This window comes from Notothenia rossii (genome assembly GCF_949606895.1).
Source record: "Notothenia rossii genome assembly, chromosome: 10".
NCBI lineage: Eukaryota > Metazoa > Chordata > Actinopteri > Perciformes > Nototheniidae > Notothenia > Notothenia rossii.
Window position 1 is genome coordinate 104,452 of NC_136908.1, and position 13,414 is coordinate 117,865.

The 13,414-nt window shown below is 37.9% G+C and overlaps 1 protein-coding gene across 1 annotated transcript in view; it reads left to right on the top strand.

Annotated features, from left to right (window-relative positions):
• Nucleotides 1-830, top strand: part of LOC307022045 (odorant receptor 131-2-like) — a gene marked incomplete at both ends in the record, with an annotated part of 951 nt that extends 121 nt beyond the window's left edge. Inside the window, one exon of the mRNA XM_079654620.1 lies at nt 1-830. This exon is cut by the window's left edge and continues 121 nt beyond it. Coding sequence (XP_079510746.1) covers nt 1-830 — 830 coding nt within the window.
• Nucleotides 831-13,414: the final 12,584 nt, after the last annotated feature.

The following is a 13,414-nucleotide window of genomic DNA, read 5'->3' on the forward strand; positions in this document are numbered from 1 at the left end:
TGAGGTGTAAATCTGTATTTCGGGAAACCTCCCGATACGTTCTTCTGTTTAACCTCCTTTTTGCAGACACCCTACACATGGCATTAAGCCAGTTACTGTTCCTACTATCTGTTTTTCAAATAAGGCTGACATATCCTGTGTGTGGTGTTGTTGTCATGCTTGCTGATATCACAAGAGAGATTTCTCCTCTCACACTGGTGGTGATGTCTCTGGAGAGATGTGTAGCTGTGTGCTACCCACTCAGGCACTCTACTTTCATTACCATCAGAAACACAGCAGTGGCTGTCATTGTGGTTTGGGCCTTCAGTTCGCTCAATAATGTTGCACGAGTTATTCTCCTGTTAGATATTTCAGTTGACGACCTGGTAAACCTCCGGATGAAAGATTTTTGTGCTAAAGAAAACATGCTGCTTGGCCGGTACTCCGATGATTATGACAAAGCCTACAATTATTTTCTGTTTGTGTCAGCTGGTGTGGCAGTCAGCTGCTCCTATATTGGTGTGATGATAGCAGCTAGGTCGGCCTGCACAGACAAAGATTCCTTTCGTAAAGCTCGTAACACTCTGCTGCTGCATCTGGTGCAGCTGGGCCTCAGTCTCTCTTCAACTCTACACAACCCCCTGATCGAAGCTATAGCCAAAGTCACTGACAGATTAGCAATGTTGCGTGTCCGGAGTGTTATTTATGTGTGTATTATTCTTTTACCGAGGTGCCTGAGTGCTCTTATCTATGGCATCAGAGACCAGACCATTCGACCTATCCTCTTGTACCATCTGTGCTGTCGCCTGACACTGCCTGTCATCCCAGCCAAAGCAAAAGTCTCACAATGAGGTATTCAAGCATACATATATTGTTTGCCTTTTTATTTAAGACAACGAAAAGAATATTACATGAATGAAAAGCATTTTATCCTTTAAAAATGTATACTGATTTTTCCACACTTGCTGACGTCAGTTGTATCAATAACATTACATTACATTACATTACATTACATTACATAACATTACATTACATTACATTACATTACATAACATTACATTACATAACATCACATTACATTACATTACATTACATTACATTACATTACATTACATTGCATTACATTACATTACATTACATCACATTACATTACATTACATTACATTATATTACATTACATTACATGACATTACATGACATTGCATTACATTACATCACATTACATTACATTACATTGCATTACATTACATTACATTACATCACATTACATTACATTGCATTACATTGCATTACATTACATTACATTGCATGACATGACATGACATGACATGACATGACATGACATGACATTACATTGCATTACATTACATTACATTGCATTACATTACATTACATTACATTACATTGCATTACATTGCATTACATTGCATTACATTACATTACATTGCATGACATGACATGACATGACATGACATGACATGACATGACATTACATTGCATTACATGACATGACATGACATGACATGACATTGCATTACATGACATGACATGACATGACATGACATGACATTACATCGCATTGCATTACATTACATGACATGACATTACATTGCATGACATGACATGACATGACATGACATGACATGACATTACATTGCATGACATGACATGACATGACATGACATGACATGACATGGCATGACATGACATGACATGACATGACATGACATTACATCGCATTGCATTACATTACATGACATGACATTACATTACATAACATTACATTACATAACATCACATTACATTACATTACATTACATCACATTACATTACATTACATTACATTACATTATATTACATTACATTACATTACATTACATCACATTACATTACATTACATTACATTACATTATATTACATTACATTACATGACATTACATTACATCACATTACATTACATTGCATTACATGACATGACATGACATTACATTGCATGACATGACATGACATGACATGACATGACATGACATTGCATTACATCGCATTGCATTACATTACATTACATTACATTACATCACATTACATTACATTACATTACATTACATTATATTACATTACATTACATTGCATTACATTACATTACATTACATGACATTGCATTACATTACATTACATTACATTACATTATATTACATTACATTACATTGCATTACATTACATTACATTACATGACATTACATTACATTACATTACATTACATTACATTACATTGCATTACATCACATCACATCACATTACATTACATTACATTACATTACATTACATTGCATTACATTACATCACATTACATTACATTACATTACATTGCATTACATTACATTACATTGCATGACATGACATGACATGACATGACATGACATGAAATGACATGACATTGCATGACATGACATGACATGACATGACATGACATTGCATTACATGACATGACATGACATGACATGACATGACATTACATCGCATTGCATTACATTACATGACATGACATTACATTACATTGCATTACATTACATTACATTACATCACATTACATTACATGACATGACATGACATGACATGACATTGCATGACATGACATGACATGACATTGCATGACATGACATGACATGACATGACATGACATGACATTACATCACATTGCATTACATTGCATTACATTACATCACATTACATTACATTACATTACATTGCATTACATTACATTACATTGCATGACATGACATGACATGACATGACATGAAATGACATGACATTGCATGACATGACATGACATGACATTACATCACATTGCATTACATTACATCACATCACATCACATCACATGACATTACATGACATGACATTACATCACATCACATTACATTACATTACATTACATTACATTACATTACCTTACATTACATTACATTACATTGCATTACATCACATTACCTTACATTGCATTACATTACATTACATCACATTACATTACATTATATTACATTACATCACATTACATTACATTACATCACATTACATTACATTGCATTACATCACATTACCTTACATTGCATTACATTACATTACATCACATTACATTACATGACATTACATTACATGACATGACATGACATGACATGACATTACATTACATTACATTACATTACATTGCATTACATCACATTACATTACATCACATCACATTACATTACATGACATTACATTGCATCACATTACATCACATCACATTACCTTACATTACATTACATTACATTGCATTACATTACATTACATCACATTACATTACATTACCTTACATTACATTACATTACATTACATGACATGAGATGACATGACATTACATTACATGACATGACATTACATGACATTACATTACATTACATTACATTACATGACATTACATTGCATTACATCACATTATCTTACATTGCATCACATTACATCACATCACATTACCTTACATTACATCACATTACCTTACATTGCATCACATTACATCACATCACATTACCTTACATTACATCACATTACCTTACATTACATCACATTACATTACATTACATCACATTACCTTACATTGCATCACATTACATCACATCACATTACCTTACATTGCATTACATTACATTAAATTACATCACATTACATTACATTGCATTACATTACATTACATCACATCACATTACATTGCATTACATCACATTACCTTACATCACATTACCTTACATTACATCACATCACATTACATTGCATTACATCACATTACCTTACATCACATTACCTTACATTACATCACATTACATTACATTGCATTACATTACATTACATCACATCACATTACATTGCATTACATCACATTACATTACATTACATTACATTACATGACATTACATTACATTACATTACATCACATTACATTACATTGCATTACATTACATTACATCACATCACATTACATTACATTACATTACATTACATTACATTACATTACATTACATGACATTACATTACATTACATTACATTACATCACATCACATTACATTACATGACATTACATGACATGACATGACATTACATTACATTACATTACATGAAATTACATTACATTACATTACATTACATGACATTACATCACATTACATTGCATTACATCACATCACATTACATTACATGACATTACATGACATTACATTACATTACATTACATTACATTACATTACATTACATTACATTACATCACATCACATTACATTACATCACATCACATTACATTACATCACATCACATTACATTACATTACATTACATTACATTGCATTACATTACATTACATCACATCACATTACATTACATGACATTACATTACATTACATTACATGACATGACATGACATGACATGACATGACATGACATGACATGACATGACATGACATGACATTACATTACATCACATTACATCACATCACATTACATTACATGACATTACATTACATTACATTACATTACATGACATTACATTGCATTACATTACATTACATCACATCACATTACATTACATGACATTACATTACATTACATTACATGACATGACATGACATGACATGACATGACATGACATGACATGACATTACATTACATTACATTACATTGCATTACATTACATTACATTACATTACATGACATTACATTACATGACATTACATCACATCACATTACATTACATGACATTACATGACATTACATGACATGACATTACATGACATTACATCACATCACATTACATTACATGACATTACATGACATGACATGACATGACATGACATTACATTACATGACATGACATGACATGACATTACATGACATTACATGACATTACATGACATTACATTACATTACATTACATGACATGACATTACATCACATCACATTACATTACATGACATTACATGACATGACATGACATGACATTACATTACATTACATGACATTACATTACATTACATTACATGACATGACATGACATGACATTACATGACATGACATGACATTACATTACATTACATGACATTACATTACATTACATTACATGACATGACATGACATGACATTACATGACATTACATGACATTACATTACATTACATTACATTGCATTACATTACATTACATTACATTACATTGCATTACATTACATTACATTACATTACATCACATCACATTACATTACATGACATTACATGACATGACATTACATTACATTACATTACATGACATTACATTACATTACATTACATTACATGACATGACATGACATTACATGACATGACATGACATTACATGACATTACATTACATTACATTACATTACATCACATCACATTACATTACATTACATCACATTACATTACATGACATTGCATTACATCACATTACATTACATCACATCACATTACATTACATTACATTACATCACATCACATTACATCACATTACATTACATTACATTACATTACATTACATCACATCACATTACATCACATTACATTACATTACATTACATTACATCACATTACATTACATGACATTGCATTACATCACATTACATTACATTACATTACATTACATCACATCACATTACATCACATCACATTACATTACATTACATTACATTACATCACATCACATTACATCACATTACATTACATTACATTACATTACATTACATGACATTACATTACATGACATTACATGACATTACATTACATTACATTACATTGCATTACATTACATTACATTACATTACATTGCATTACATCACATTACATGACATTACATTACATGACATTACATTACATGACATTACATTACATTACATGACATTACATTACATGACATTACATGACATTACATTACATTACATTGCATTACATTACATTACATTACATTACATTGCATTACATTACATGACATTACATTACATGACATTACATGACATTACATTACATTACATTACATTACATTACATTACATCACATCACATTACATTACATGACATTACATGACATTACATGACATGACATGACATTACATCACATTACCTTACATTGCATTTAGCTGAGGCTTTTATCCAAAGCAACTTACAATAAGTGCATTCGACCAGGAAGATACAACCTTGAAGAAAACAGAATCATATAAGTTCATCAGGTTTCATAGAGCCAAACATTTCAAGTGCTACTCAACTGGCTTTAGATAAGCCAGCCCTTTATTAGTATATAAGTGCTTTGTTAGTAATTCTATCTCTGGAAGTGGAGACAAAGAGATGAGTTTTCAGTCGTCGCCGGAAGATGTGATGACTGAAAACTCATCTCTTTAGACTCCACTTACAATAACAATAAAGTGGGGCTGGCAACAGGGCTTTTCATTATTTCTGAATTATTCAAAAGACTGCGAATACTATATTTAAGTGAAATGTGTTTTCTATTGTTATTTGTAATATATTGAATTGGTTTCAGGAACAGTTTACATACATGACATTAAATACTGTTGAAAAGAACATTTGAAACTAGAGTAAAGGTATTTGACTTGATCAACCTTTTCCAGTATTTACTGTGTATTAGGGCTGTCAAGTTAACGCGTTAATAACGCTTAACGGAAAAAAATGTAACGCCACAAATTATTTTAACATACGATTAACAAATGTGTATTTGTCCTCGGCCCGCCCCGTAGTTTCAGAGCCCAAAGGCTTGACGTTGTTCTTGTTGTTGTTAGTTGGATGGTGGGAGATTCTAGGAGAGATATGGATACAAGAAAAGGTGTTTTAAACAGCAAGCCAAGCACACAGCTGATGCTCAGCCCCGCTCCTGCTGCTCGCTTGCGGCAGACCATGGGGAGACGCCTGGACAACAACAGCGATAGCTAAAGGGGGGCTACAGCTTAACGCTGTGGAGGACGAGGGGCTGCGTTAGATCATTCGGATCACATCCAACGTGTCGGCTGCACATCACAGCGCATTGTTTTGACCCACAGTGGGAACTTCAGTCTCATGCTTTGACTGTTATGAAGACAGAGGAGCGGCATCTCGCCGACAACTGTAAACAGGCATGTCTGTTTGAGCAACTGGCTCAGTGCAAAGAAGTACACAGGGTTGGGAGAAAGTGGAGAGAGAGAGAGAGAGAGAGAGAGAGAGAGAGAGAGAGAGAGAGAGAGAGAGAGAGAGAGAGGTTGTTGTATTGAAAATATTCAGGAGAATATTTGTCATTGTTCAAATGATAATAAACAAAAATGTGCATAAAACATATTTGTCCACTCATATGTTGATAAGAGTATTAAAAACTTGAAAAATATCCCTCTAAGGCAGTGGTTCTCAAACTTTTTCTGTCAGGCCCCCCCTTTGGAGAAAAAAAAGTGGGCCCCCCCCCCAACACAAATAGTCACGTAATGGGCCAAGTTAACATTTATTAAAATACATCAATATGAGGGTGAGCATTCCTTTGCTAGAACAGTGATAATAAAACAATGCTCCATCAGTCTGTGTGTGTAATCCCTTTGCTAGAACAATTATTTATAATACTTTGCCACTTTGCAATCTGTGCAAAAAAATAAAAAGAAAGAAAATGCTGATATTTGGCAAAGTGTGTCTTATCACAGGTGGCTGCAATGAGCCTGTTTGGCACTGCACATTTCTTCAGAACGTGGTCGCAGGCTCAGTGGCGGCGCCAGAGATTCTCTCTAGGGGGTGCTGTGGGGTAGCTTGACGTTTCATAGAGGGCGCTCAAACATTAAGGGTTTCCCATTAAGTTACCGGGCGCTACAGTTTAATTTTCAACTGCAACACTCCCCACGCACACGCACACACACACGTGTGCACACACACACAGTACACCCGCAACTGTTACAATGAAGGCTCGATAAACAGCTCACGGCATATAGGTGTAAGCAGGGGGAGAGTGATATTTTTATAGGTGGGGGACTGGACCTAACCTCGTTTATGGGGGTCCTCACCTCCTCTAGGGGGGTCCTAACTTCCTATAGGGGGGTCCTCACCTCCTTTAGGGGGGTCCTCACTTCCTCTAGGGGGGTCCTAACTTCCTCTAGGGCAGGGGTCTGCAACCTTTTTGACCAAAAGAGGCATTTTGCTCCTTTTTCCCCCCAAATGTTTTTGTCTGGAGACGCAAAACATATTTCATAGCTTGATAGCTAATAAAGTTGTATTTATTGTTATATCAGACAAAAACTACACTTTTTTGGCATTTATTAGGCTTTTTATTACGTTATATAAAACTGTTAACCTCTAAGAAGAAACAAAGAACTCCTATAAGGAGAATTAAAAATAATACACAGGCCTACTTTAAAATAAATTAAACACAACACTTGGGGAGTCCTCTGCACATTTGAAGGAAGAAAAATATTATTAAAATGGGCCCACTTTGAAATAAATAAAACATATAGCTGCACCCTAAAAATAGTTAAAGGTAGGGTAGGTAAGAATGGAGAAACCAGCTCGAGTGCGCTAGAGTTTGAAAATACACAACCGGAAAAAATATGCCTCTTCCTTCAGACTTCCTCACAGAGCCCCTCCTCCAACACACACGAACGTGCACATGACCAATGAGGGCACGAGATAAATTTGTGCACAGATGGAAGGCTGACAGGCAGGCAGGCCATCCAGTTATTTTAGCCGGACCGGCTAAAATGATTGGTCGTGCTTTTTACAGCGCTACGGCTTCCAGAGATTAATTTTTGTATGTATTTATTGTCAAAGCATTTAATATATTCATTGCTATCGGGATGTTAAGAGCATTCCATGGAATATAACAAAAAGTGTTTTCTGAAATAAATGACATACCCCATTGAATTATGACTGAAGATCGTCAGCTGTCTTCCTCTCCCTTGTTGTTCCTCGATACGTAAAGGCTGCAGCACCTTTGACAACTTCTCTCTACATATCAAACATACCGGTAAACCAGCATCGTTTGCTGTGAAAGCAGATAACTCTGTCCACGCAGAATTAAATCCTGTGTTCCTCCGGTACTTTTCTTTGATTTAGCCATAGTTTGCTCATCGAGCCGGCGGTCAGGTTATTCACCCGCAGGAAAAGGAGCTCGCGCGGGACCGTAGCAGGATGTGACGCATATTTTAGTTGACCTAATTAAAACTGTTTTGTTTTTTATTTATGTGTCACAGTATCACCTCGAAATACAAGATACGAAACATTTTCAACCGTGCAACAAAATATAAATAGTCCTACAAATACTTTTATTTTATTTGCTTCTTATTTTTGTCTAAGCTCAAGGGAGGGGGTCCGGGGGCATGCTCCCCCGGGAAGATAAAAAATATATATTGAAGTGAAAAGCGTGCCTCGGAAATAATTGTTTACATTAATCGTGACCAAACCATTTGAGACCCACTGAGATAACTTCTCCTCCTCCAACTGGAAGTTTAAAAAGCTACTTATACCCGTTAGAGTAGCCTGCTAGCACCAGAAGCTAACGATCTCCGGTTCTCTCTCTCTCTCTCTCTCTCTCTCTCTCTCTCTCTCTCTCTCTCTCTCTCTCTCTCTCTCTCTCTCTCTCTCTCTCTCTCACCCACACAAAATGGCTCGTGCCACACACACACAGAGCCGAGCTTGAATGAAACACAGAGACCCAGACATACTTGTACTGTTCTGTGGCATTCACCGGCGGTGACATGATGCAACATCTTGCAAGAAACAGCTTCGTCTTAACATTGAATAAACTGTGAATGTGCCATACTCATTTAACGGGAAGAAACTCAGCTATCTGATGATACAAATCATTTTAACCAAAACAAAACACAAGTCTCACAAGAAGCGTCTAAATGAGGGTATAAATACCCTTATTACATATCAGATCTGCACAAACAATATATCGATTAGAAAGCTGAGATTCCATAGATTCCACAAATATAATCACTGAGCGATCAGAACTCGTGACAGTGGAAGCAAACCCAGACATCATACAACGTAACTTTAGGTAGCAAAAACGGAAAGATTCTTAACGTTGCTGTTGTTCTGATCAAAAGTTGTGTTCAATGGCATTAAAATGATGAAAACGCTGCGGAAGGTTAATCCAATGTCTCTGTGTCACTTTGAAATGATTACTGATAATCCAACTTAATTTTTACTAGTTTGAGCCTGGGTTTCAGTTTTCAGTTTTCTGAGCGTAACATAGATTTCGACTGCGTCCGCGTCACTCTCACTCCTCAATGGTAACGTGTGTGTATGTGGAACATCCCCTTGGATTCTATTGGCTCTAACGGTTCAAAAGAGGTGTCAATCACCAAAATCGACCAATGGGTTCCAGAGAAATGGCAAATACACCCAAAATTACATTACATTACATTTAGCTGACGCTTTTATCCAAAGGGACTTACAATAAGTGCATTCGACCAGGAAGATACAACCTTGAAGAAAACAGAATCATATAAGTACATCAGGTTTCATAGAGCCAAACATTTCAAGTGCTACTCAACTGGCTTTAGATAAGCCAGCCCTTTATTAGTATATAAGTGCTTTGTTAGTAATTCTATCTCTGGAAGTGGAGTCCAAAGAGATGAGTTTTCAGTCTGAAGAAGATGTGTAATCTTTCTGCTGTCCTGATTTCAATGGGGAGCTCATTCCACCATTTTGGAGCCAGGATAGTAAACCCACGTGTTTCTGCTGATGGGAACTTGGGTCCCCCTCGCAGTGCGGGTGCAGCGAGCTGTTTGGCCGATGCAGAGCGGAGTGCACGTGCTGGGGTGTACGGTTTAACCATGTCCTGGATGTAGGAAGGGCCTGATCCATTCACAGCATGGTACGCAAGTACCAGTGTCTTGAAGTGGATTCTAGCAGTTACTGGAAGCCAGTGAAGGGAGCGGAGGAGCGGCGTGGTGTGGGAACATTTAGGAAGGTTGAAGACCAGACGAGCCGCTGCATTCTGGATGAGCTGCAGAGGTCGGATGGCACATGCAGGTAGACCAGCCAGGAGGGAGTTGCAGTAGTCTAGGCGTGAGATGACGAGAGCCTGGACCAGAACCTGCGTCTCTTTCTGGGTCAGCTGGGGACGTATCCTCCTGATGTTGTAAAGAGTGTATCTGCAGCAGCGGGTTGTAGCAGAGATGTTTGCAGTGAAGGACAGTTTGTTATCTAGGGTCACACCCAGATTCCTTGCAGTCTGAGTCGGGGAAACAACAGAGATGTTGATTGTTAGGTCAAGAGTGGGACAATCTTTTCCCGGAAGGAAAAGCAGTTCAGTCTTGTCAAAGTTGAGCTTGAGGCGATGAGCAGACATCCACTGAGAGATGTCTGCTAGGCAAGCAGAGATGCGTGCGACGACCTGGGTCTCTGAGCGGGGAAAGGACAGAATTAATTGGGTGTCGTCAGCGTAGCAGTGGTATGAAAAACCATGCGGGCTAATGACAGACCCGAGCGAGTTTGTGTACAAGGAGAAGCGGAGGGGACCAAGAACAGAGCCCTGAGGGACCCCTGTAGTTAATTGACAAGGGTCGGACTCGGACCCTCTCCAAGTAACCCTGTAGGTGCGGTCTTTGAGGTATGAGGTGAGGAGGGAAAGTGCAGTGCCTGTAACTCCAAGTTCTTGGAGAGTGTGAAGGAGGATCTGATGGTTCACCGTGTCGAATGCAGCAGACAAGTCCAGAAGGATGATGACAGAGGAGAGGGAGGCTGCTTTAGTGTTTCAGACCTGATGACTTGATGCCACAGTGCTTCAGACCTGACGACTTGATGCCACAGTGCTTCAGACCTGATGACTTGATGCCACAGTGCTTCAGACCTGATGACTTGATGCACAGTGCTTCAGACCTAATGACTTGATGCACACAGTGTTTCAGACCTGATGACTTGATGCACACAGTGCTTCAGACCTAATGACTTGATGCACACAGTGCTTCAGACCTGATGACTTGATGCACACAGTGCTTCAGACCTGATGACTTGATGCCACAGTGCTTCAGACCTGATGACTTGATGCACACAGTGCTTCAGACCTGATGACTTGATTCCACAGTGCTTCAGACCTAATGACTTGATGCCACAGTGCTTCAGACCTGATGACTTGATGCACACAGTGTTTCAGACCTGATGACTTGATGCACACAGTGTTTCAGACCTGATGACTTGATGCACACAGTGTTTCAGACCTGATGACTTGATGCACACACAGTGTTTCAGACCTGATGACTTGATGCACAGTGTTTCAGACCTGATGACTTGATGCACACACAGTGTTTCAGACCTGATGACTTGATACACAGTGTTTCAGACCTAATGACTTGATGCACAGTGTTTCAGACCTGATGACTTGATGCACACAGTGTTTCAGACCTGATGACTTGATGCACTTAGTGCTTCAGACCTGATGATTTGATGCACACAGTCTTTCAGACCTGATGACTTGATGCACAGTGTTTCAGACCTGATGACTTGATGCACAGTGTTTCAGACCTGATGACTTGATGCACACAGTGCTTCAGACCTAATGACTTGATGCACACAGTGCTTCAGACCTAATGACTTGATGCACAGTGTTTCAGACCTAATGACTTGATGCACACAGTGTTTCAGACCTGATGACTTGATGCACTTAGTGCTTCAGACCTAATGACTTGATGCACACAGTGTTTCAGACCTGATGACTTGATGCACTTAGTGCTTCAGACCTAATGACTTGATGCACAGTGTTTCAGACCTGATGACTTGATGCACACAGTGCTTCAGACCTGATGACTTGATGCACACAGTGCTTCAGACCTGATGACTTGATGCACACAGTGTTTCAGACCTGATGACTTGATGCACTTAGTGCTTCAGACCTAATGACTTGATGCACAGTGTTTCAGACCTAATGTCTTGATGCACACAGTGTTTCAGACCTGATGACTTGATGCACTTAGTGCTTCAGACCTAATGACTTGATGCACAGTGTTTCAGACCTAATGTCTTGATGCACACAGTGTTTCAGACCTGATGACTTGATGCACTTAGTGCTTCAGACCTAATGACTTGATGCACACAGTGTTTCAGACCTAATGACTTGATGCACAGTGTTTCAGACCTGATGACTTCATGCACTTAGTGCTTCAGACCTAATGACTTGATGCACACAGTGTTTCAGACCTGATGACTTGATGCACTTAGTGCTTCAGACCTGATGACTTGATGCACAGTGTTTCAGACCTAATGACTTGATGCACACAGTGCTTCAGACCTGATGACTTGATGCACTTAGTGCTTCAGACCTAATGACTTGATGCACACAGTGTTTCAGACCTGATGACTTGATGCACTTAGTGCTTCAGACCTAATGACTTGATGCACACAGTGTTTCAGACCTAATGACTTGATGCACAGTGTTTCAGACC